Below are 27103 nucleotides of genomic sequence, written 5' to 3' on the forward strand. Positions count from 1 at the left end.
TGGAGGGAGTTGAATGTCCGTGTTGCCCAGCAACAGCCCCAAAACATCACTGCTCTAGAGGAGATCTGCATGGAGGAATGGGCCAAAATACCAGCAAGTGTGTGTGAAAACCTTGTGAAGACTTACAAAAAATGTTTGACCTCTGTCATTGCCAACAAAGGGTATATAACAAAGTATTGAGATAAACTTTTGTTCTTGACCAAATACTTATTTTCCACCATAATTTGCAAATAAATTCATTAAAAATCCTACAATGCGATTTTCTGGATTTTTTTTCTCATTTTGTCTGTCATAGTTGAAGTGTACCTATGATGAAAATTACAGGCCTCATCTTTTTAAGTGGGAGAACTTGCACAATTGGTGGCTGACTAAATACTTTTTTGCCCCACTGTAGATAGATATATATAAAAATACACATTTAAAAATGTTGACCAATCGATTGGTTGAAAGAACATACGATTTTCAGTGGACCAAGATGTTTTTCTGTTGGGGACAGCCCTAAACTCATGCAAACAATACCAACAATGAGTCAAATTAAAATGTCTAAATACATAAGGCTGTGGGTCAGAGTGCAGGCAGGACAGGGGGGGTGGAGGGAAGGGCCAGGGCAGGAGAGGAGAGAGGAGGAGAGGACTCACTGGTTCGGCAGTAAGGGTAAGCGTTCCAGGCCTTTTCATGGAAGACCAGAGAGCCCTCAGGAGCAATCATCTTGACAAACGCAGGGACTTTACTGTGAAAGCCAAGAAGAGGGGAGGAGCATAGATGAATACACACATCATCACCAACTCCAGTCATACAGGTTCTACAGTGTGATATCTTAATGTCATGGTCTTGAAGGCCTCTCAGGTACTATAAACCTACAGTAATACAGAGATGACTACACTGCCACTTGGTGGCAAGATAGTGATGGTGCACTTGGAACATACTGTGTGTGTGTCTCTTACCTCTTCAGATGGTAGATTTTGTGTGTGTACTGTCCTTTCTCGCCATCCTTCTCATAGGGTTCATTCTTGAGGACCTCAATTCCCTCTCCTCCACCTGTCTCATTCTTACTGGCCACTGCTACAGAGTACAACTGGCCCACTTGATACTGAAACAAACACACGTTACCGTACCATTACAATACAACAAATACTTGCGCTCATGCAGGTCAAAAACAGTCTCGAAAACCAGACTATAGGCAACAGTGACTTAAAATGTTTTTAAGTTCATCGGTATTGGCTTTTTTTGGTCCTCCAATGAATCGGTATCGGTGTTGAAAAAACAAAATCGGTCGACCTCTAATGTAAACTTCTGACCACTGGGAATGTGATGAAAGAAATAAAAAGCTGAAATAAATTCACTACTATTATTCTGATTTTTCACATTCTTAAAATAAAGTGGTGATCCTAACTGACCTAAGACGGGGAATTTTTACTTGGACTAAATGTCAGGAATTGTGAAAAACTGAGTTTAAATGTATTTGGCTAAGGTGTATGTAATCTTCAGACTTCAACTGTAGGCAGTGACATAGATCCTCTATGCCTAAAGAGTGTCATTGAAACCAGGCCCTATAGTCACTGTGTTGCCTACGGTCGGGTTTTTCCGAGACTATATAAGACATGGATAGCAACTAAGAACATAAGGAATAAATAAAAACATTAGTTATGGACTATCAGATGACAGAGAGTGCTCATGTTGAATAAGAGCTTGACTAACAGGATGGCAGTGTCCAGCATCATACAGGGTTATCAAAGTTGGGGGAGACATGGTGGCCCCTACTCGCATCCCCAGTCCCCACAAGAGACCGACACAGCCCAACAGAGAGCCACTCTTCATGGTTTTGATTTCATAGGATTAGGGGGAGGGGAGTGTGAAAATAGCCACAGTGGGGGGCCTACAGTACTGGAGGGTCTACATGGCTGGCTGTGTGACTGTGCGTTTGTGTACAAAAGAAAGATTGTGTGAGACAGACTGCATGTGTCAAGCGTTTGTCATCTTTGGGGACTATAAAAACGTCACTGCATGCATTCAGTGTTCATTGTTTCAACATGGGCATTGTGCCAACCAAAAACGATGTATTTTTTATCCATCGTCTCCTAACCACAACAAGCCAGAAGAGTAGGCTAAACAAACTAATTGTCCAGAGAACAGGGCTCTGATCAAGAGCTTTACTGTCCGTCTCCTCTCTGTTCTGGGCCCTGTAGAGGGCAACACATTCCTTTCACATCAAAAGGCATTCCCTCATACTCGCCCAAAAGCATGCAGTCACACACACACACACACACACACACACACACCAACTATGTTAATTAACCAACATATGGCCCCAGGTTAAATGAGACGTTCAAATTGTCCTGAATTAGACAAAGTCATTTAAACAAGCACTCAGTTTTTCAACTAGTTGATCACTGTTCATAAACATTTGTGTAATTAATGAAACAAGCCATTCCCGATGGTGCTGCAGGTCTGTTTTTATGCCATGCTTATACTGTGGAAACTAAGCCTGTATCAGATCAACTCAAATCAGTATCTGAAAGCCAGGGGATTTTTGTTTTGTTCCATTCACTACCAGTCTTCCAGGACGTTTTCCTCATCACGGTAGTGATTACTGAATGCAGTATTTATGACTGTGCATCGCGCTACTACTGCACATTTAGCCCTTCAGTCAGCCATGACATTGGTATGCTATTTTCCGCTCTTCAAATAGCAATTACAGGCGCACCTAACGGAGGAGCTAACACAGATCAATGTGAACAGTCACCAGAAAACATTTTTGTAAACAGAATCCGTTAAAATCAGTTATATTATGGCGAATATCAGACTTCTTTCACGGTTAGCCAAAAACTACTTGAAATGCAGCCCGTTCGCTGTTTACTTTTTTTATTTATGTACTGCCCTCTGCATCACTCTGATTGGTGAAGAGCAATTAAAAATATATATATTACAGTGCAATAGCAAAGTGTTCAGACGCCTTGACTTTCTTGGGATTAAATATATATTTTTCCTCATCCATCTACACACAATACCGCATAATGACAAAGTGAACACAGGTTTTTTAGCAAATTTATTACAAGTAAAAAAAACTGAAATCCCTTATTTACATAGGTATTCAGACCCTTTGCTATGAGACTCGAAATTGAGCTCAGGTGCATCCTGTTTCCATTGATCATCCTTGAGATGTTTCTACAACTTAATTGGAGTCCACCTTGTGGTAAATTCAATTGATTGGACATGATTTGGAAAAGCACACACTGGTCTATATAAGGTCCCATTACTTGACAGCGCATGTCAGAGCAAAAACCAAGCCACAAGTTCAAAAGGAATTGTCCGTAGAGCTCCGAGAAATTATTGTGTCGAGGTACAGATCTGGGGAAGGTTACCAAAAACGTCTTTGGCATTGAAGGTCCAAGAATACAGTAGCCTCCATCATTCTTAAATGGAAGACGTTTGGAAGCACCAAGACTCTTCCAAACTGAGCAATCGGGGGAGAAGAGCCTTGATCAGGGAGGTGACCAAGAACCCGACGGTCACTCTGACAGAGCTCCAGAGTTCCTCTGTGGAGATGGGAGAACCTTCCAGAAGGACAACCATCTCTGCAGCACTCCACCAATCAGGCCTTTATGGTAGAGTGGCCAGATGGAAGCAACTCCTCATCAAAAGTCACATGACAGCCCGATGGAGTTTGCCCAAAGGCACCTAAACGACTCTCGGACCATGAGAAACAAGATTCTCTGGTCTGATGAAACCAAGATTGAACTCTTTGGCCTGAATGCCAAGTGTCACATCTGCAGGAAACCTGGCACCATCCCTACGGTGAAGCATGGTGGTGGCAGCAGCATACTGTGGGGATGTTTTTCAGCAGCAGGGACTGGGAGACTAGTCAGGATCGAGGGAAGGATGAACGGAGCAAAGTACAGAGATCCTAGCTGAGAACCTGGTCAAGAGCACTCAGGCTGGGGTGGAGGTTGACCTTCCAACCGGACAACTACTCTAAGCACAGAGCCAAGAGAATGCATGAGTGAGTTTGAGACAAGTCTCTGAATGTCCTTGGGTGTCCCAGCCAGAGCCCGGTCTTGAACCCGATCTAAAATTTCTGGAGACCTGAAAATAGCTGTGCAGCAAAGCTCCACCCCAAACCAAAAAGAGCTTGAGGGGATCTGCAGAAAAGAATGGGAGAAACTCTCCAAATACAGGTGTGCCAAGCTTGTAGCATCATACCCAAGAAGACTCGAGGCTGTAATTGCTGCCAAAGGTGCTTCAACAAAGTACTGAGTAAAGGGTCTGAATACTTATGTAAATGTGATCTTAAAAAAAATTAAAAAATAAAGTGTTAAACATTTGCAAATATTTAAAAAATAAAAATAAACAACTTTTTGCTTTGTCATTATGGGGTGTTGTGTGGAGATTGAGGTAAAAAAACAACAATTGAATCCATTTTAGAATAAGGCTGTAATGTAACAAAATGTGGAATAACTGAAGGGGTCTGAATACTTTTCCGAATGCACTGTATGTTTTGACTCTCCAGATATGCAAAATATGATTAGAATAGTGAAATAATAATTTAAAAATGCCGTCCCTACTTTATAGTTCATTTTCTAATCATTTGAACGTACAGTGACTTCAGAATGTATTCACCCCTTGACTTTACACATTTCGTGTTAGTGGGATTAAACATTTATTTAAATACTCTTTTTTTTGTCAACGGTCTTCCCAAAATACTCAAAGTGAAAGAAACATGCTAATATTTGTACAAATATAAAATATGACAAATGAAACTAATATACAGTATATTGATGAGAATTATTCAACCCCCCCCCACGTCTTTCCATATCTTTTCAAGTAGATTTAAACTAACTCCTCCATGGGGTGACGCACAATTGGCCTAGTGTCGTCCGGGTTAGGCCGGTAGGGATATCCTTGTCTCATCGCGCGTAGTGTTTCCTCCGACACATTGGTGCGGCTGGCTTCCGGGTTGGATGTGCGCTCTGTTAAGAAGCAGTGCGGCTTGGTTGGGTTGTGTTTCGGAGGACGCATGGCTCTTGACCTTCATCTCTCCCGAGCCCGTACGGGAGTTGTAGCGATGAGACAAGATAGTAACTACTAATAATTGGATACCACGAAATTGGGGAGAAAAAGGGGGTAAAAAAAAATAAATAAATAAAAACTAACTCTGCTACTCAGGAACATTCACTGTCTTGGTAAACAACTCCAGTGTAGATTTGGCATTGTTTTAGGTTATTGTCCTTGCTGAAAGGTGAATTCATCCCCCAGTGTCTAGTGGAAAGCAAGCCAGGTTTTCCTCAAGGATTTTGCCTGTGCTTAGCTCCATTCAGTTTATTTTTTTTATCCTGTAAAACTACCCAGTCCTTAACGATTACAAGCATATCCATAACATGATGCAGCCACCACTATGCTTGAAAATATGGAGAGAGGTACACCGTAATGTGTAGCATTGGATTTGCCCCAAACATAACACTTTGTAGTCAGGACAAAAAGTTAAATTACTTTGCCACCTTTATTGCAGTATTACTTTAGTAGGTGCTTTTAGGTGCATGTTTTGGAATATTATTCTGCAAAAAAGGTGTAAAAATAGTCTGTTTTGGAATATTATTCTGTACAGGCTTCCTTCTTTTCACTCTGTCAATTAGGTCAGTATGGTGGAGTAACTAAAATGTTGATCCCTCAGTTCTATCACAGCCATTAAACTGTATTAAAGTCATCATTGGCCTCAGTGAATTCCCTGAGCGGTTTCCTTCCTCTCCGGCAAGAGAGTTAGGAAGGACGCCTGTATCTTTGTAGTGACGCTGTACTGATACACCATTCAAAGTGTAATTAATAACTTTACCATGCTCAAACGGATATTCAATGCGTTTTTTTTTTTTTACCCATCTACCAATAGGTGTCGTCCTTTGCGAGGCTTTGGAAAATCTCCTTGGTCTTTGTGGTTGAATCAGTGTTTGAAATTCACTGCTCGACAGAGGGACCTAACAGATAATTGAACATGTGGGATACAGAGATGAGGTAATCATTTTAAAAAATGCACGCAATTTACTGTGACTTGTTAAGTAAATGTACTCCTGAACTTATTTAAGCTTGCCATAAAAGGGGTTGAATACTTGACACAAGACATTTCAGCTTGTCATTTTTTATTAATTTGTAAAAATAAAAAACAATTCCACTGATTTTATTATTTTTTATTTAACCAGGAAGGGCTCATTGAGATTTAAAATGTCTTTTTCAAGAGCGTATTGGCCAAGATAGGCAGCACCAAGTCATTACAAAAATTACAGACAAACATGAAAAACTTACAAGTAATCTAGTAAAAACCATAGAATTCACAAGAGTAAAACAAAATCAAAAACAGCTCATTAAAAACATTGACAGGTCAGGGAATCAGTCTCAAGATCATTCATCAGTGATTTTAAAAATAACAATCGGGACAAGTTCTTCCAGTTTAAAAGTATTTTGTAAGGTGTTCCAAGACGATAGCGCAGAGTACATAAAAGCCCTTTTACCAAATTCAGTTCGGACATTTGGAACGGTTAGCAGGATAAAGTCCAGCGAATGAAGAGAGTACCCACCACATTTCTGAACAATAAAAATGCCCAAATAAAAAGGTAGTAAACCCAAAATGGCTATGTAAATAAAAGTATACCAGTGCCTGAGCCCACGAGTGACTAGAGAAGGCCAGTCAACCCTGGTACACAAAGTGTAGTCGTGCGTAAGGGTTTTGCAGTTTAAAATAAATCTCAAAATGCCATGTTAAAGGATGTCAATTGATCTCCATGCAGTATTTTGTGTAGGCCAGTGACAATAATATAAAGTCCCCTCAGTCCCCTCCTGTACTCCCTGCAAACCCATGACTACACAGCCAGGCACGACTCCAAAACCATCATTAAGTTTGCCGAAGAAACAACAGCGGTAGGCCTGATCACCGACAACAATGAGACAGCCAATAGGGAGGTCAGAGACCTGGCCGGGTGGTGCCAGGATAACAACCTCTCCCTCAACGTGATCAAGACAAAGGAGAGGACTGTGGACTACAGGAAAAGGAGGGCCTAGCACACCCCCATTCTCATCGACGGGCTGTAGTGGAGCAGGTTGAGAGCTTCAAGTTCCTTGGAGTCTCCAACAAACTGTCATGGTCCAAACACACCATTAAATTCGTGAAGAGGGCACGACAACGCCTATTCTCTCTCAGGAAACCGAAAAGATTTGGCATTGGCCCTCAGATACTCAAAATGTTCTACAGCTGGGCCTCCCGGGTGGCGCAGTGGTTAAGGGCGCTGTACTGCAGCGCCAGCTGTGCCACAAGAGACTCTGGGTTCGTGCCCAGGCTCTGTCGTAACCGGCCGCGACCGGGAGGTACGTGGGGCGACGCACAATTGGCCTAGCGTTGACCGGGTTAGGGAGGGTTTGGCAGGGAGGGATATCCTTGTCTCATCGCGCACCAGTGACTCCTGTGGAGGGCCAGGCGCAGTGTGCGCTAGCCAAGGTTGCCAGGTGCACTGTGTTTCCTCCAACACATTGGTGCGGCTGGCTTCCGGGTTGGATGCGCGCTGTGTTAAGAAGCAGTGCGGCTTGGTTGGGTTGTGTATCGGAGGACGCATGACTTTCAACCTTCGTCTCTCCCGAGCCCGTACGGGAGTTGTAGCGATGAGACAAGATAGTAGCTACTAAACAATTGGATACCACGAAATTGGGGAGAAAAAGGGGGTACAATTTTTTTAAATCACTAAAAAAAAAATTATACAGCTGCACCATCGAGAGCATCCTGACTGGTTGCATCACCGCCTGCCATCCAGGACCTATATACCAGGCTGTGTCAGAAGGCCCTAAAAATGGTCAAAGTCTCCAGCCACCCTAGTCATAGACTGTTCTCTCTGCTACCAAGAGGCTAGGTCCAAAAGGCTTCTTAACAGCTTCTACCACCAAGCCATAAGACTCCTGAACAGCTAACTAAAACAGCTACGCGGACTATTTGCATTATTTGCGATTTTTTTCCTTCTTTTTTATTGTTAAAGTTTTTACTAAAACTGAATTTGACAGATTTTTTAATTAAAAGTGCATTGTTTTTAACCATTTCACTGTAAGGTCTACTATACACCTGTTGTCTTCGGCGCATTTGACAAATAATTTAATTTGATCAATGCATCACACACATCTTTGCAATGAGCTGGACATTGAGCTGAACATATACTTAATTGTTTGAAACCTGAAAGTTTAACTACATACGAGGCATGTCTTACCTTGCTTCAAAGTAGCCTAGCCAAAGTCTGACCATATCATGAGGCAATTATTTTATAAAGACTTCCATATGCAATTGAAACCAGTAGCCTCTCTCTCTTATGTTCTATTGGTTTTCAAATTAACTTAATTTCATTGTCCAGTAGCCAAAGGCATAATCCTAGCCATATTAGCACTCATGCTAGTTGTTGCATCTTTAGATCACCCCTCTTTCTACATTTGTAACAGATATTTGAATCTCTGTCAAATGAAACACTTGCATGTGCAGTGTGCTTTTGGCAACAATGTTTTCCCTCTAATTGCATTATGGAACAAACATTTGCGCATAGCCTACTTACTGCCTTGTGCATATTAATGCGCTTGTGTGACGAATTTGTTTATCAACATTTTAACCTAAAAACGGTCTGATCTGCTGCATCAGCCTCATTGCTTTAATAAGGTTTTTTCAGTGACCTAAACCTACTGGTTGTATAAATGTAGGCTCTATCGTCCCAGAGTCTGTTTGGAAATGGCTATTTCCCTCGACAAGCTGGGTAAACTTTTCTACTATAGGGGATAATAGATTGACATAAGCCTAGTGACTTTGCTGTTCATTACTAGTCTTGGATGAAACATGGCGCCGATAGTCGCCCTGTTTCTAGTTCATAGCCAACTTTGCAGTATTACATTTTTTTGTTGCATGTTATTTCTTACCACCTTTTTTATATTGTTACCTACAGCCATAAATAACTTTTGGATATTAGATCGGCGGTCATTGACCAGAAATTCGACTTCCTTGACCTGAATCCTTAATTTGAACTTTCCCGTGCCATTATTTTATAGTAAGAACAAAATTGAACGTAGCGGAATCAAATTAAAAACATATATTTTCCCATTCCGTAGGGAGTGGGCATATGTTGAACGTAAAAGTGATCATTTGAAACAGGTCCTATACGCAATATTTAGAGTTATTAGGCAACACTAGTTGCGAATGACACAAACCTCTGAAAGTCTTATAAATCAAAACATATTGGCTGCATTGATGCGACTATAGGCTTTTAATGATTTGAGAAAGTCACAAAATAAGCTTGGAGCTCCGTTCCTGGCTGCACAGCGGTTCGCTCTTCAAGTGATCATATTTTCACCCATCACACTATTCTCAATTTAGTCTTTACTAATATGTCAAATTAGTTTAGATTTAGAATGGCCCGTTAGCAAATGGGCAGAAACAGGGGCAATAAGACATGTCATCTGTATGCACTCAAATAGCGAATGGAGGCTGCACGCTTTCCCGCAGGTCCATTTTGTAGGCTACTTAGGTTTTATAGCAGAGCATGTGCTTAATATGAGCAGCTGAGAAATAAATATAAGAACACTTATATCACTCTAGTATCAACCACTGAGGAGCATGCTCTTGCTGCGCGACAGGTAATATTCCACCCAAACTCTGTAGGCCATGGTCTCTCCAACGTGTTCCTGCAGCTACCCAGTGCTTAATTTAGGAAACCAAGTGAAATCTGTTCGGGAAAATCGATAGTAACATATTTCACTAAACTATGGACAGCCCCTCTGCGTGCTCGAGAAAAGAATAAAGGAGATTGAAACGCATGGTGGTATAATATTCTGTATAGCTAAAAGAATGTGTCACTTATAAAAATATCAAAAGAGGGGGGCTTGGGCTCACAAGCCTATGCATAAGCTCTAAAATGCGTATGGGTGTTTTAATTAAGCATCACCTTAGAAAGCGCTGTCCATTTCGTTGTGTTTATGCTTTGAAACAACATCCACAAGGACCATATTTTACACTCAGTTTCAACCTGCTGTTGAACTTCTTTCTTCAAAATGAGAACAGTGAGGTCAGTTTTAAAAGCACAATACTGTTTTACTGATAAGTGTGTGTGATATTCAATCACATTTGCAATGATATCCGTGTGGTTAGAGGGAACAATAGAGTCCCGAGTACCCGGCCATTAGGACCTGATGAACGTTAGCAAATTGGGCACTACCAAAGTCTTTGAATGTCCTTGAGTGGCCAAGCCAGAGCCCGGACTTGAACCCCATCGAACATCTCTGGAGAGACGTGACAATAGCTGAATGCTTATGTTATTTCAGGTTATTATTACTTTTAAATATAAATTAGCAAAAATTTAGAAAAACCGGTTTCATTATTATGGGTATAAAAGTCCTTGTATAGAGGTCCTGGATGGTAGAAATCTTGTAACTGTACTCAGTCAGTGTAGCCTACCGAATCGGTAAGAGAGACGTTAATTTAGCTCCTTAATTTGCATAGGCTAGCCTACTAATAGGCCTAGGCTTTTTGCCGATAATTTATTTACAGATAATGAAAACATTAGATGATTGGCACCCCCCCCCCCTTGGGTTGTGCCGTGGCGGAGATCTTTGTGGGCTATACTCAGCCTTGTCTCAGGATGGTGGTTAAAGATATCCCTCTAGTGGTGTGGGGGCTGTGCTTTTGCAAAGTGGGTGGGGTTATATCCTTCCTGTTTGGCCCTGTGCGGGGGTGTCCTCGGATGGGGCCACAGTGTCTCCTGACCCCTCCTGTCTCAGCCTCCAGTATTTATGCTGCAGTAATTTATGTGTCGGGGGGCTAGGGTCAGTTTGTTATATCTGGAGTACTTCTCCTGTCCTATTCGGTGTCCTGTGTGAATTTAAGTGTGCTCTCTCTAATTCTCTCTTTCTTTCTCTCTTGCGGAGGACCTGAGCCCTAGGACCATGCCTCAGGACTACCTGACATGATGACTCCTTGCTGTCCCCAGTCCACCTGGCCGTGCTGCTGCTCCAGTTTCAACTGTTCTGCCTTATTATTATTGGACCATGCTGGTCATTTATGAACATTTGAACATCTTGGCCATGTTCTGTTATAATCTCCACCCGGCACAGCCAGAAGAGGACTGGCCACCCCACATAGCCTGGTTCCTCTCTAGGTTTCTTCCTAGGTTTTGGCCTTTCTAGGGAGTTTTTCCTAGCCACCGTGCTTCTACACCTGCATTGCTTGCTGTTTGGGGTTTTAGGCTGGGTTTCTGTACAGCACTTTGAGATATCAGCTGATGTACGAAGGGCTATATAAATAAATTTGATGAACAATCACTGCAGGAACAATAAGTAGCGGAGAGCCTCATTCGGGTCCAAATAAAATTAGAGACCTCGTGGAAGCCAGGCATTAAAACGGAATTCAACAAAAATTAAAGAGGTATTGACCTTAGGGAAATAAATGTATTGCAAATAAATGTATTGCAAATTAATTAATTTGCCCAAGTTTATATGTCTGTCAGTCTGTGTCTGTCATTTAAAATGGTTAAGTCTTTCTACACAATACCACAACACATTTTTACAATCTGGGAGGTAAACTCGATAAAGTATTCAATCATTTCGCTGTGTATTTCAGATGGAACCTTTTGACTGAGTAAGAGCAATTAGCTCTACAGCCTGATAATAACAGTGATGGTGTCAGAAGTGGAACACAGGGTCGTTACAATATTTTAGCTACATGAAGTAGTTAAGAGAAAACATTCAATGTAACCAAAGATTTTAGGGTCCCCTAGGAAACACCTATCAACACTTTAGTTCCTACCCTGTCACAATAACTCCTCCCTGGCATTTTTCATTCGTTGTCATGTCAAACACTATTAAAAGTTCCCACTATTATATTCTAACTATATAAAACATTATATTTTCATGATTCCAACAGTTAACCCATGTGTTTTGCAATTTGACTTGCGATTTAGAGCAACATTTGGTAAAAAAAATTGCTTGCCCATATCATGTAGCCCTAACTGGCAGTTTAGAACTGATCTCAAATGCAGAAATGGATGAAAATTACTTTTTGTGGGGTTGAAGTTGAACAGTATAAAACAATCTGAAATGGAGAAAGACCCATTGAAATCACTTTGAATGTATGTGTTGCCACCCACTACTCATCTAGGAAATGTAGAACTTTTATTATTTAAAAATATAAAACACAGTAAAAAAACAAAAACAAAGTATTTTTTAAATACCAAAATATAATATTTTGGCCATATCGCCCAGTCCTACCAGTGGCCACCAACATGTTGTTTTTTTGTTGCAAAATGCACTAACCCAGGGGGGGCAAACCACCCCCAGAAAGTTGTAGGTCTTGTGAGCAGAAACTTGAACATTGTGCAAAATTTGTGCAACTTCCGGTATGCATTTACAGTGGACACTGAGGCTATACCCTTACAGTTTTAGACAGTAGCTAATAGGCTATTGTGGCTATTTATGTACAATGTAGCCCTACCAACAAAACCAATGAAGCAAATCCCATAACATTCACATGGAAATAGCTTTTGATTTCTATGATATAGCCTACAGTATGTGGTGTTCATTGCAGGCCTACATTGCATGAGACTTAAAAAGTTCACATTATGAAGGGCTCGATATTAATTCAAGATTTTTTTACTTGGTCTGTAACACCATAGGCCAAATAAGTGACTGTAAATTGCATTGTGCGATGCAAGAAACCACTTTACAAAATACAATTAATTATTACTACCATGCAGATGGACAAAGTAGGCTACCCCTTCCCCTATTGGCTTATTTGCATATTCAAGCGTGTATTAAAATACAACCCATTTAAATTAAGACATAAGCTTTTTACCTGACTGGCTTTTCAAAGACAGCTTGAAATGTAGCCTACACGTTTTGTGCTGTTGTAGGAAGCAGTAACTCCACATCGCTGATCTATACTTATCTATAACACGCCAACGAGCAAAGAATATCAACAAATGTGCACAAGGGCAGCTCTGAACTGAAAAGCGCATTCACTCGCGGCTGATTTAAAGACCGCTCGTGGGCTACCTCCACCAATAGAATTCTACTCCGTTGCGCTCTGGCTCTGCCTACAACAAAATCACACTCAATCTTGCAAAGTTAGATTTGTTTTGGTTTGTTGCATTGAAAAGAGGCTGATAATGTTGATTCGATCACACAAAAAAACGTTGATCTATATAGCGCAAAATAACGGGGTGAAGTTCAATCTCTTGCGACTGCGCTGCACGGCATTTCTTCTGTCCGGCAGTCCTGGAGGTGGTGCGCAGCAGTGCACAGCTTAGAGGGGAACATTGGTCAAAAGCTTCACGTTTCTCGGCATTCACTGACAACGTGAAATGGTCCCCTCCTAAAGACAGCGCAACAGGACCCTTCAACCTCAGGAGGCTAAACATTTTTTTATTTTGTTCAGGGGCAGCAAGACAGATTTTTACATTGTCAGCTTGGGATTCGATCTAGCAACCTTTCGGTTACTGACCCAACGACCTAACCACGAGGCTACCTGCCGCCCCAAATTTGGCTTGGCCCTAAGGCCCTCACAAACTTCTACAGATGCACTGTTGAGAGCATCCTGTCGGTCTGTATGGTACAGCAATTGCACCATCCAACCGCAGGGCTCTCCGGGGGGGATGGTGCAAACAGCCCAACACATCACCGGGGGTACACTGCCTTCCCTCCATGACATCTACATCAACCAGTGTTACAGGAAGGCCAAGAAGACCATCAAGGCCTTCAGCCACCTGAGCCAGGGCCTGTCCACTACCATCTAGAAGGCGGTACAGATTAGAGGTGGACCAATTATGATTTTTCAATGCCGATACCGATTACTTTTTTAATATTTGTAATAATGACAATTACAACAATACTGAATGAACACTTATTTAACTTAATATAATACATCAATAAAATCAATTTAGCCTCAAATAAAATGAAACATGTTCAATTTGGTTTAAATAATGCAAAAACAAAAGTGTTGGAGAAGAAAGTAAAAGTGCAATATGTGCTATGTAAGAAAGCTAACGTTTCAGTTCCTTGCTCAGAACATGAGAACATATGAAAGCTGGTGGTTCCTTTTAACAAGAGTCTTCAATATTCCTAGGTAAGAAGTTTTAGGTTGTAGTTATTATAGGAATTAGAGGACAAGCTCTCTATACAATTTGTATTTCATATACCTTTGACCATTGGATGTTCTTATAGGCACTTTCGTATTGCCAGTGTAACAGTATAGCTTCCGTCCCTCTCCTCGCCCCTACCTGGGCTCAAACAAGAAACACATCGACAACAGCCACCCTCGAAGCAGCGTTACCCATCGCTCCACAAAAGCCGCAGCCCTTACAGGGCAAGGGGAACAACCACTAAGTCTCAGAGCGAGTGATGTTTGAAACGCTATTAGCACGCACCCCGCTAACTAGCTAGCCATTTCACATCGGTTACACCAGCCTAATCTCGGGAGTTGATAGGCTTGAAGTCATAAGCAGCTCAATGCTTGAAGCACAGCGACGAGCTGATGGCAAAACTCACGAAAGTGCTGTTTGAATGAATGCTTACGAGCCTGCTGGTGCCTACCATTGCTCAGTCAGACTGCTCTATCAAATCATAGACTTAATTATAACATAACACACAGAAATACAAGCCTTAGGTCATTAATATGGTCGAATCCGGAAACTATCATCTCGAAAACAAGACGTTTATTCTTTCAGTGAAATACAGAACCGTTCCATACTTTATCTAACGGGTGGCATCCATAAGTCAAAAATATTCCTGTTACATTGCACAACCTTCAATGTTACGTCATAATTACGTAAAATTCTGGCAAATTAGGCGGCCCAAACTGTTGCATATACACCGACTCTGCATGCAATGAACGCAAGAGAAGTGACAATTTCACCTGGTTAATATTGCCTGCTAACCTGGATTTCTTTTAGCAAAATATGCAGGTTTAAAAATATATACTTCTGTGTATTGATTTTAAGAAAGGCATTGATGTTTATGGTTAGGTACAGCTTGTGGTTAGGTACAGTTTGATTGTGCTTTTTTCGCAAATGCGCTTTTGTTAAATCATCCCCCGTTTGGCAAAGTTGCCTGTCTTCGTTAGGAAGAAATAGTCTTCACAGAGTTCGCAAAGAGCCAGGTTAGCAGGCAATATTAACTTAAATATGCAGGTTTAAAAATATATACTTGTGTATTGATTTTTATGGTTAGGTACACATTGGAGCAAGACAGTCCTTTTTCACGAATATGCACCGCATCGATTATATGCAACGCAGGACACGCTAGATAAACTAGTAATATCAGCAACCATGTGTAGTTAACTAGTGATTATGATTGATTGTTTTTTATAAGATAAGTTTAATGCTAGCTCGCAACTTACCTTGGCTTCTTACTGCATTCGCGTAACAGGCAGTCTCCTCGTGGAGTGCAATGTAATCAGGTGGTTAGAGCATTGGACTAGTTAACTGTAAGGTTGCAAGATTGAATCACCGAGCTGACATGGTAAAAATCTGTCATTCTGCCCATGAACAAGGCAGTTAACCCACCATTCCTAGGCCGTCATTGATGATAAGAATGTGTTCTTAACTGACTTGCCTAGTTAAATAAAGGTTTAAAAAAAAAAAATAATAATAGTCCAAATCGGTGTCCAAAAATTACGATTTCCGATTGTTATGAAAACTTGAAATCGGCCATTCCGATTAATTGGTCGACCTCTACTACAGATGCATCAATGCTGGGACCAAGAGACTGCGAAACAGCTTCTAACTCCAGGCCATCAGACTGTTAAACAGTCACCACTACCCTTAGTCACTGTTTTAGTCAGCTACCACCCAGTACTCTACCCTGCACGTTAGAGACTGATGCCCCATGTACATAGTCGTTGAATACTGGGTCACTTTAATAATGTTTACATACATCATGTGTATACTGTATTCTAGTCATGGCTCATCCTATATAGCCCAACTACTGCTGCACACACACACCTGTCCATACTGTCTTTAAACAATCTCTTTTTTAAATGACACACAGCATTCTGAAAGTAATCAGACCCCTTGACTTTTTCCACATTACAACTATTCTGAAATGTATTAAATTGTATTTTTTCATCAATCTACACACAACCCATAATGACAAAGCAAAAACAGATTTTTTAGAAATGTTAGCAAAATGATTTAAAAAATAATTTACAGAAATATTCAGACCCTTTACTCAGTACTTTGTTGAAGCACCTTTGGCAGCGATTACAGCCTTGAGTCTTCTTGGGTTTGATGCTTGGCACACCTGTTTTTGGGCAGTTTCTCCCATTCTTCTCTGCAGATCCTCTCAACCTTTGTCAAGTTGGATGGGGAGCGTTGCTGCACAGCTATTTTCAGGTCTCTCCAGTGATGTAAGATCGGGATCAAGATCGAGCCACTCAAGGACATTCAGACACTTGTCCCGACGCCACTCCTGCGTTGTCTTGGCTGTGTGCTTAGGGTCGTTGTCCTGTTGGAAGGTGAACCTTCGCCCCCAGTCTGAGGTCCTGAGCTCTCTGGAGCAGGTTTTCATCAAGGATCTCGCTGTACTTTTCTCTGTTCATCTATCCCTCGATCCTGACTAGTCTCCCAGTCCCTGCCGCTGAAAAACATCCTCACAGCATGATGCTGCCAGCACCATGCTTCACAGTATGGCTTGATTTTTGCTCTGACATGCACTGTCAACTGTAAGACCTTACATATAGACAGGTGTGTGCGTGCACCTTTTCAAATCATGTCCAATCAATTAAATTTACCACAGGTGGACTCAAACCAAGTTCTGGAAACATATCAAGGATGATCAATGGTAACAGGATTCACCTCAGCTCAATTTCGAGTCTCATAGCAAAGGGTGTGAATACTTATGGAAATAAGGTATGCTTTTTATTTTGAATACATTTGCATAAAATATCTTCACCTGTTTTTGCTTTGTCATTATAGGGTATTGTGTGTAGATTGAGGAACATTTTTATTTAATAACCTTTAGAAAAAGGCTGTAACAATTTTTAAAAAGGGGTCTGAATACTTTGAATGCACTAAATATTTTAGTCTGACATCGCTCGCTCCGATATATCTTAATTTTTCCCCCTGGATTATATGTGTATTGTTTTTTAAATGTTTCATTGCTAGGTATTACTGAAATGTTGGAGCTAGAAACACAAGCATTTTGCAGCACCTGCAATAGTATCTGCAAATCTCTGTACACGGCCAGTAAACTTAGATTTCATGGTTGACTAAAAGCAAATGTTGACAGTTATTCTAACTTCTTCAATGTGCGCATCGGAATTCGGTAAGGAGGACACGTGGTTGAATCCTCAAGTTGCATGTTCTGTAAAGATGAATTACCCATAATCTAAATTGTGATGTACTCACCTCCTCCACAGTACAGGGTAAGACCACACGGCTGAAAGAGAGAAGAGCAGAAAGAGAGATGAGACACGGTTCTATGGAGAACACTGACTGACACTGGCCATCACATCTAGGCCTGAGTCGACAAATGAGTGGGATATATTTAGTTCCAATAGGCATACAAGTCACATGTGTTCTCTACTAGCCTCGTGGAATTCGGAATGGGTTGCTGTTTTGATAAACAGATTTGACTAGAGGAATACTTTTTTTTTTTAAATGATTTTTAAAGTTAGACTTGATACCCTTGCTTTCTTTTTGGCCAAAGCAGCTATAATAATTTTCATTGTGCAAGGCCATGGACTCAGCTTCCATGAGAGGTTCCCTCAGTGCACAGGAACAGGAAATGACTCCAGGTCACTCTTCCTGCGTCACATGACATGATGAAGGCAGCTCCAGCTATAACCTACTGCCTGACAGTCAGGACACTGCCAAGTTCAGCTAAATGGAAACCAGAGAGACTACCCAACAGCTCATCCAGCCACAGAGGGTGTTGTGTCCACCCAATGACCACTAAAACCAGACAGGAATATCATAGAGAAAGGAATGCAGAAACAGTTTTCCGTCAGAATATTATATAGACTCTCTCTCGTATATAAAAAAGGGTGGTAAAGCCTATTCCATCCATATGTAGCTCTAATATCAGGAAGCTCTTTGTTTTCTGTTGATCCATGGTTAACCTTAAACATAAAAGAACCAATGAGTTACAATCATTTACCAAACAGTGCTGTGGTACACTCTAAAATGATACCATTGACCATAGCCTTGAAAGCAGTAACAATTCAAGAATAGCATTTAGGGATGCACGATATATATCGGTAAGCATATCAGAAATCAGCTGATATTAGCTAAAACTGTCGGCATTGGCCCGATGTCTAGTTTAACGCTGATGTACAAAACCGATGTCAACGCTGACGTGCATACCTATATAACGTTGGTAGATGACGTAATGACGCAACACAGCCTTCCTAACCGAGCCCACAATGTCTGCTGTGTGGATTTATTTTGAAGATAAAGGCGATATGCAACGTTTGTGCTGCTATTATTTCCAGAGGGGAGAAAGTGAAATCTTTCAATACCACAAACCTAATTACTCATTTGAAAGTGCATCACCCCCAGACGTTCAGCGACTACTTAGAACTAAAAGCAGAAAAAAACTAAGTGCACACTTCCAACAACTAAGTTCAAGTCAAGCAGTCATTTGAAAGAATAAGAACATTTCAGTGAGACAACTCAAAGGTGAAATCCATTAATGCCAAGATAATGGAATTCATGGCCCTTGACTATCAACCGTTCGTGGATGATGTTGGCTTTCACCGACTGGTCGAGCACCTTGAGTCCCGGTACACACTACCAAGTAGGCGCTATATTTCAGATGTTGCCCTACCGGAGTGTAACAGTATTGTTAAAACACACATCCATGAGCTACTTGCTATGGGCGTCACTGCTATTAGCTTCACGACTAACATTTGGACCAGCGATGTCAGCCCAATGAGCATGCAGAGTCTGACAGCAAAGTGGGTCGACGAGGGTTTCGTACTGAGGAAAGCCATATTGCATGCTCAAGAATAGGGTTGCCAAGGGTCGGATATTTTCCATGGGAAGTTAAGCCCGGGAAGTTGGGGAATTTTGCTTAAATTCATCAAAACAAAGTTATAAACTAACAGTGAACCTTTTTGTGGGATACACTTAAGGCAATTCTAGGTCTTATGGCATATTTTGGTTAAACTATCCCCAATTCAATGGAATTGTAACCCTATGTACAGCTGATTCTCAAGATCTTGCACACTAAATGAGATGCTCGAGCCCACACTACTACACTGTCTGAGCCAAGGACTCCATGCCTTCCAGTAAGTTTTGATTACAATACTGGGTGGGGTGAATATATTTAATATGACATACATTATTTTTTTGTTAACTAGTAAATAGTAGTTTACAGCAAAGTGTGTTTAAATCCTTTATAACTTGTTAACAACTTCTGCTAGTTAGTTTTTGCTACCATGTTGGTTTTAGCTTGCTTGAGCCTGTTAACTGATGAGTGTTAATTCACCCGTTTCCATACGTTGCATAATTATTATATATATATTTTTTTCAAAGGAGTCATTTAATCTAACTGCTTAATTATTTACCTGTACATGGAATTGTATTTGTTTTTTTTACTAATCTTTAAAGGAAAATGCCACTGGCACTATCTGATGTGTGGAGATATTTCACTGCAGCTAATGTAGAAGGAAAAGCTGTGTACATGTGCAAATATTGTGCCAAATCATATGTAAAGAAAGCAACAAAGATGCAGTATCATCTGGCCAAGTGCATCAAGTTCCCTCAATTCTCACAAGCGACCTCAGAAATAGAGGGACTTTTGTCAATGAGGTGAAAATTATAAATCAGACACCTTATCGAAAGCAACAGCTCATGGTCCTCCTAGAATCAGAAGTTTTTTTTTACTCAATGGAGGAACGTAGTCAGAAATGCTGATGAATGTCTTGCTTGAGCTGTGTATGCAACTGGTTCACCTCTGATGCTCACAGGCAATGTGTATTGGAAGAGATTTCTGAATGTTCTTCTCCCAGCATACACCCCTCCAACCAGACATGCGTTACCTACTCAATTGCTGGATACAGAGTTCAACAGAGTTTAAGTAAAGGTCAAGCAAATCATGTAGAAATCAGACTGTATTCCAATCATCGCTGATGGGTGGTCGAATGTTCGGGGGCAAGGAATAATTAACTACATCATCTCCACCACTCAACAACTATTTTACAAGAGCACAGACAAGGGACAACAGACACACCAGTCTCTACATTGCAGATGAGCTGAAGGCAGTTATCAATAACCTTGGACCACAGAGGGTATTTGCACTGGTGACAGACAATGCTGCGAACATGATGGTTGCTTGTTCTAAAGTGGAGGAGTCCAACCCTCACACCACACCAATTGGTTGTGCTGCTCATGCATCGAATCTGCTCCTCGAGGACATCATGGCACTGAAAACAATGGATACACTCTACAAGAGAGCCAAGGAAATGGTTAGGTATGTGAAGGGTCATCAAGTTACAGCAGCAATCTACCTCATCAAAAAAAGTGAGAAGAATAAGAGCACCACATTGAAGCTGCCCAGCAACACCTGTTGGGGTGGTGTTGTCATCATGTTTGACAGTCTCCTGGTGGGAAAGGAGTCTATCCAAGAAATGGCCATATCAATCTGCCGATATGGACAGCCCCATCAAGAGGATCCTCCTGGATGATGTGCCTTGGGAGAGTGGTAAAGCAGCCTGAAACCTATAGCTGTAGCCATTGCACGGATTGAGGGAAACAATGCCATCCTGTCTGAAGAGAAGAAATCCGTACTGCCCTGCCCACTTCACTGTTGCACCAAGCAGAGAAAACTGAAGTTCTGAAATAAATCAGTGTGACTTCTGCCACAGTGTACATGTCAAATCAAATCAGTGTACATGTTGGACCCCAAGTATGCTGGCAAGAGCATCCTGTCTGGTGCAGAGATCAACACCTCGCCACCTTGGCCTGGATGAGGGCAAGGTTCTTGGCAGTCTGGTGAAGTACACTTCCAAGCAAGGGCTTTGGGATGAAGATGCAATATGGCAGTCGTGCCAACATATCTCATCAGCCACCTGGTGGAAGGGATTTTGTAGATCTGAGCCTCTTTCCACTGTTGCCTCCATCATCCTCCAAATCCCACCAACTTCACCAGTCTCAGACCGCAACTGGTCCTTGTTTGGGAACACACAAACCAAAACACGCAACAGGCTGACCAATACAAGGGTTGAAAAATTGGTGACCATCTGGGCAAATTTGAGCCTGACAACGAGCCATCCGCAACAAGGTTGGAAAGTAACAGTGAAGATGAGGCCTCAGAGTGATGTTGAAGAGGTGGACATTGAGGAGGTCCAGAGAGAAGACATGGAAGCCTGAGAGGAAGACAACCAAAGCCTTAGTTTCTAGACTATCATTTTACAGATGTAAGTTGAAAACATTTTTGGGAGATGCGATGGATCATTCAATATTCCCTTTATTTTGTTGTTCAGTGAAATCATCCCAAGTGTAGAGTCAACTCATTTAATTAAATTTAAATTTGTAACTAGTGTTTTTTTTTTATATTGGAAGGATTTAATTATTTGCAAATTATGTCCACTTATGATAAGGTGAAAGGTTTAGGTTTCTGTCTCCATATGATGAATATATCCAATGCAAACATCTACATTTAAATGGTATTGATATTAATTTGTATATATATTTCCATTAATTCCCATGGAAAGTTTCCACCTCAAGTTTCCCCAAAATGTGCAACCCTACTCAAGAATGTGCTGGTTCTCATACCGCTGCTGGCATTTCAATGGCATTTCAGAACATGAGCACACTCCTAGCTCCATTCGAACAACTGACTGGAGAAATAAGCTCATCAACTGCATCTGCAGCAGACGTGGTACCCTCTGTCATGACATTGAAACACCTGCTCAAGAAAACTGCTGAAACAGACCGTGGGATTAAAACTTGTAAAAGTACTCGAGGCTGTGAACAAGCGATTCGGTGGCATTCTCACTGAGCCTCTATACTGTGTCGCCACCATGCTTGATGCTAGGTACAAGGACCGCTACTTCGATGCAGACAAGAAACAGGGTTTACGTGAAATGTTACAGACACAGCTGGACAAGATGGAAACGGACACAGTGACAGTGGGCACCGAGGAAGAGAGGCCACGGACCGACAGAGCTGAAACTTCACTGCTTGAGAATGAAACGACTGAACAACGAAACCGCAAGTAATTGAAAGAAATAGGTTTTCATTATGTTTTACTGGTGATCACATAAAATGTATTTGTCACATACACATGGTTAGCAGATGTTAATGCGAGTGTAGAGAAATGCTTGTGCTTCTAGTTCCGACAATGCAGTAATAACCAACAAGTAATCTAACCTAACAATTCCAAAACTACTACCTTATACACACAAGTGTAAAGGGATAAAGAATACGTACATAAAGATATATGAATGAGTGATGGTACAGAACGGCATAGGAAAGATGCAGTAGATGGTATCGAGTACAATATATACATATGAGATGAGTAATGTAGAGTATGTAAACATTATATTAAGTAGCATTGTTTAAAGTGGCTAGTGATATATTTTCCATCCATTCCCATTATTAAAGTGGCTGGAGTTGAGTCAGTGTGTTGGCAGCAGCCACTCAATGTTAGTGGTGGCTGTTTAACAGTCTGATGGCCTTGAGATAGAAGCTGTTTTTCAGTCTCTCGGTCCCAGCTTTGAGGCACCTGTACTGACCTCGCCTTCTGGATGATAGCGGGTTGAACAGGCAGTGGCTCGGGTGGTTGTGGTCCTTGATGATCTTTATGGCCTTCCTGTAACATCGGGTGGTGTAGGTGTCCTGGAGGGCAGGTAGTTTGCCCCCGGTGATGCGTTGTGCAGACCTCACTACCCTCTGGAGAGCCTTACGGTTGTGGGCGGAGCAGTTGCCGTACCAGGCGGTGATACAACCCGACAGGATGCTCTCGATTGTGCATCTGTAGAAGTTTGTGAGTGCTTTTGGTGACAAGCCAAATTTCTTCAGCCTCCTGAGGTTGAAGAGGCACTGCTGCGCCTTCTTCACGACGCCGTCTGTGTGGGTGGACCAATTCAGTTTGTCTGTGATGTGTACGCCGAGGAACTTAACTTACTACCCTCTCTACTACTGTCCCATCGATGTGGATAGGGGGGTGGTCCGTCTGCTGTTTCCTGAAGTCCACAATAATCTCCTTTGTTTTGTTGACGTCGAGTGTGAGGTTATTTTCCTAATCAGAAGGGACATAAATGCCAACAAAATAACTTTTGTCAGTGTGTGTGTTCAACTATTTAACGGTATTAGAATGCTTAAAAGGCTGCTAAAAAAAAATACATCGGTATTGCGTTTTTTGGCAAGGAAAATATTGGATATCGGTATCGGACAAAAATGTCATATCGGTGCATCCCTAATAGCATTACAACCAGTGACCATCTTACAGAGGCAGGTTATCCATATACCCAGGCAACAAGGGTGCTTTTCAGTTCGGAAGATGACTGCTGTAACAGGCTAGCCTGAGACTTTATGCTCTGTCACACACGAAGCCATATTGAGAATGGATAGAGACTTAAAATGCATTTACTAGAAGCTCAGTCCTCAAACTAAACGAGTATCGTAACGGATATGGAGAATTTTCCGAATACGATTATGAAAAGTATTTTTTGCAATTATCATTGATCAGGAAAAAAGTATTTTTCGGCCGCCAGCACGCATCTCTTTCACTCAAACAGTATGAAGTGCCGTGTGCTCTAAATAACTATTGGCTAGTGCTTCTGTATGTAAAGAAATGGGCGGGGTAAAGGTTGAGCCTGCTGCAATGATTGAATTAGAACAAGCCGCTCTCCACCGACTCTCATTTTCCCAGACAGACTCACACAGCAACTCGTCTCAGGCCACAAGTTTCCCCTTCTCCAAACATCGTGTATGAATCTAAATCTGTAACTCGTCATTGTTGTTCAATCTAGTTATTTCCATTCAACTTTGCTGAGGCTATATGGTTGTTTTTGTCTGTCTACTTGGCATTGTTAACTAGGCCTACTTTGTCTGCCCATATATTATTCCATTGCTGATGACGTCTGTCGTTATCCAAGCCCATGCTTGCTTGATTTTATTATTTATTCTCACCCAGGCATGTTTACTGAGCGACAGATCAATATAAAATAAAATGACAAATGTAGATTTATTTTTTTATTGTACAAATGTGGCATAAGTGTCAGGAGAGAAAAGTTTTGCTTCTCACTAAAGTGAAACAATATATGGGACAAGCAAGTTAGCCTACCTTCACCTAAATCTGTGTCTGGAATAAATGCAGGCAGTGTATTAAGCTATTTATTAGCCTATGTCGTTGATAACTGAATAGGACTAAGTAAGTAAATCATGTACATGTTCATTTGTTGGTCGTTTAACAATGTGTGTGAATGAGTGAAGGAACATCCGATGTGCTCTGAGATGCATTCAGGAATGGGCACTTGAGGTATACGCTTTAGCGGCATTTAAAGAGCACATCTGGGGTTTTCAGATCGCGAGTAAAGAAGGCAACGAGGAGAGACCTTGCCTATACTGTACAGTGACTGGCAGACAGGGGCCGTGAAGGCCAAACTGGTGTAATGCAAGATTTCACTGTTTGGCATGTAACAAGGTCATACAAACCACACCACTTATTGAAATATGCTAGATTAGGCTATTTTATTAAAATAAAAGACAGATGAAACTACCTCTCATAACAAAAACGAGGCTATTGAAGACAGGATGTCTATTCTCAGCCCTGTGAGCTAACAAATAGTGACATTGGCCTAAATCTGAGTGACATGTGCATGAGAGCAGCCACACAACTTCAGCGTGGATCTGCAGTAGGCTACACGCTCACAAATTCAGAACATGCCTAAGGGTTTGTTTCTCAAAGACTGTGTTTCTTAACTCTGCAATAGATTAGTGTAACAAAGATTAGAAAATAATCTCCCTACTAAATTGTTTGTATTCTGAATGTGGTGAGGTTACTCCACACACATATGACTGAACACTGATCCCCCCTTATAGCCATAAGCTTAGTTTAGTAGGCTTTTATACGAGGCAGGGTATAGCTGCATTAAGAATCAATTATATGGATCACATCAAGTTGAATAAAAATGTATAGGCCTACTGACAATCAACACAAATTGGGGTACATTCTACCTCTTCAGACATACAAATGTCTTCCTGAATCAGACTGGATTAGGCATACTGATTGTTTCAACTGGGAACCATTGGCACACCAAGTGTCGGTAAAGAATGTCCGATGCACCCTTGTTATTTCTCTCACAAGCAGATTTGTCCTTGGTCAGCAGTTTGGTCAAAGTTCATAAATCACTAGCCTGCCAGGAAGACTTGAGCACCGGCAAAGTTGGCAACCCTGTTCAACACACCAGTGTCCTGTTTCCCAAACGCACCACAAGGCTACGTTCATCGTTAAAACCGGTTCTAATGATGAACTTAGCCTTAATATACTTTTGGGAAACTGGGTTCTACAGGCAGTGGTACGCGTGCACTTTAGTCTTCCTTCCGCTAGGTAGCTAGCTAGAAAGTTACCATTATCGACAGTAAGCTACAAAAACGCTGAACGTTCAACCTACACCAAACAATATACGGTACATTGTTAGCTAACTGGGAAGTTTACCCTTTCGATACTAGATAATCGAAAAATATTCCATATAGTTGTACTTTGATATCCAGCTGGCTAGCACAATAGCAGTGAAAAGCCGAAAGAAAGGTGCGTCGGCTAATGTTAGGAGCCTATGCGCACTCGCTGTCATCGGGTAGGCCGGATCTGAACAATCCCACCCTACCAAACAAAGTTTTTATTTGAGTAAAAACATCTACGAAGAATCGCAGTATTCAAAAATATTGTATATTATCACACACATTACAGTAAAATCAAGAAAAGTTTGGACTTACTATTCCTTGATCAGGACCATTGTCACTTTTTCCGCTGCGGCTGCGTACTACAACTGACGTCATGTGCCATTTCAACAACTCCCATATTGGCCCCTTATCGTCTGTGATTGGTGAGAGTGGAGATACTTTGCGTCACCTCAAAGTGGATAGACAGAACTACTGTCATTATGAAAATGTTTGTCAATATTTCATACTGAAAAGTATCATTCATTTGTGCAGGATTATGCAAGATTCTGCTTGTCTGTTTCTCATTGATAACACGAAAACTATTCAACCACACCCCAAATCACCTTATTGAACCAATAAATCTTATTTTTCCTCCTCTTCTTCTATTCAGAGAGCAGTACAATTATTTTTAGATTGAAAGAGTTTGACTACTCAACAACTCAAATCAACTCCAGTGTTAATCTGCAAAATTGTAATTATTCGCCTACCTCCTCATGCCTTTTGCACACAATGTATATAGACTCCCCTTTTTTTCTACTGTGTTATTGACTTGTTAATTGTTTACTCCATGTGTAACTCTGTGTTGTCTGTTCACACTGCTATGCTTTATCTTGGCCAGGTCGCAGTTGCAAATGAGAACTTGTTCTCAACTAGCCTACCTGGTTAAATAAAGGTGAAATCGATAAAAATCTATTTTAAAAATTTTAAAATCGAATGAAGTTATTTGTCATACGCTTCATAAACAACAGGGGTAGACGAACAATGAAATGCTTACATACAGGCCACCCTTCCCAACAATTCAGAGAGAAAAACATGTCAATAAAATAAAAATAATAGCATGAGGAATCAATACATAATGAGTAATGATGACTTGGCTATATACACAGGGTACCAGTACCAAGTCGATGTGCAGGGATAGAAGGTAATTGAGGTAGATAATGTACATATAGGTAGGGATAAAGTGACTAGGCAACAGGGTAGATAGTAAACAGTAGCAGCATAGTATGTGATGAGTCAAAAAAGTGCAAAAAGTGTCAATGCAGATAGTTAAATAGTTAACCAATACCTACACGGACTAACAATTTAGCAGTGTTATGGCTTGGGGGTAGAAACTGTTAAGGGTCCTGTTGACCCCAGTCTATGACTAGGGTGGCTGGAGTCCTTGTCAGACCCAGTGATGGGCTGGGCCGTACACACGACCCTCTGTAGCGCCTTGCGGTTGGATG

The 27103-nt window shown here is 41.3% G+C and overlaps 1 protein-coding gene across 2 annotated transcripts; it reads right to left on the reverse strand.

Moving 5' to 3' along the window:
* Nucleotides 1-339: 339 nt before the first annotated feature.
* On the reverse strand, nt 340-26006 carry LOC135574730 (phosphatidylinositol transfer protein beta isoform-like). Of its 2 annotated transcripts, XM_065026644.1 has the most exons (5): nt 25932-25983; nt 22727-23232; nt 17394-17424; nt 945-1090; nt 340-730 (listed from the first exon to the last, which is right to left on the reverse strand). In XM_065026644.1, the coding sequence occupies exons 2-5, from the start codon at nt 22810-22812 to the stop codon at nt 565-567; spliced, it is 429 nt and encodes a 142-aa protein (XP_064882716.1). In that variant the 5' UTR covers nt 22813-23232; nt 25932-25983; the 3' UTR covers nt 340-564. The 2 variants fall into 2 exon arrangements, with proteins under 2 accessions (XP_064882716.1, XP_064882717.1); XM_065026645.1 differs by lacking the exon at nt 22727-23232 and having other exon boundaries at nt 346-730; nt 25932-26006.
* Between the last annotated feature and the right edge of the window lie 1097 nt (nt 26007-27103).

This window comes from Oncorhynchus nerka, linkage group LG13, assembly GCF_034236695.1.
Source record: "Oncorhynchus nerka isolate Pitt River linkage group LG13, Oner_Uvic_2.0, whole genome shotgun sequence".
Classification (NCBI taxonomy): Eukaryota; Metazoa; Chordata; class Actinopteri; order Salmoniformes; family Salmonidae; genus Oncorhynchus; species Oncorhynchus nerka.

Excerpts from the sequence above, each read along its gene's own strand:
- LOC135574730 (XM_065026644.1), bottom strand. The coding sequence starts at position 22,812 with ATGTTACAGGAAGGCCATAAAGATCATCAAGGACCACAACCACCCGAG. Across the intron at positions 1,091-17,393 it reads TACCCTGTACTGTGGAGGAG|TATCAAGTGGGCCAGTTGTA; the intron begins GTGAGTACATCA and ends TGTTTGTTTCAG. Across the intron at positions 731-944 it reads AAAATCTACCATCTGAAGAG|TAAAGTCCCTGCGTTTGTCA; the intron begins GTAAGAGACACA and ends TGGCTTTCACAG.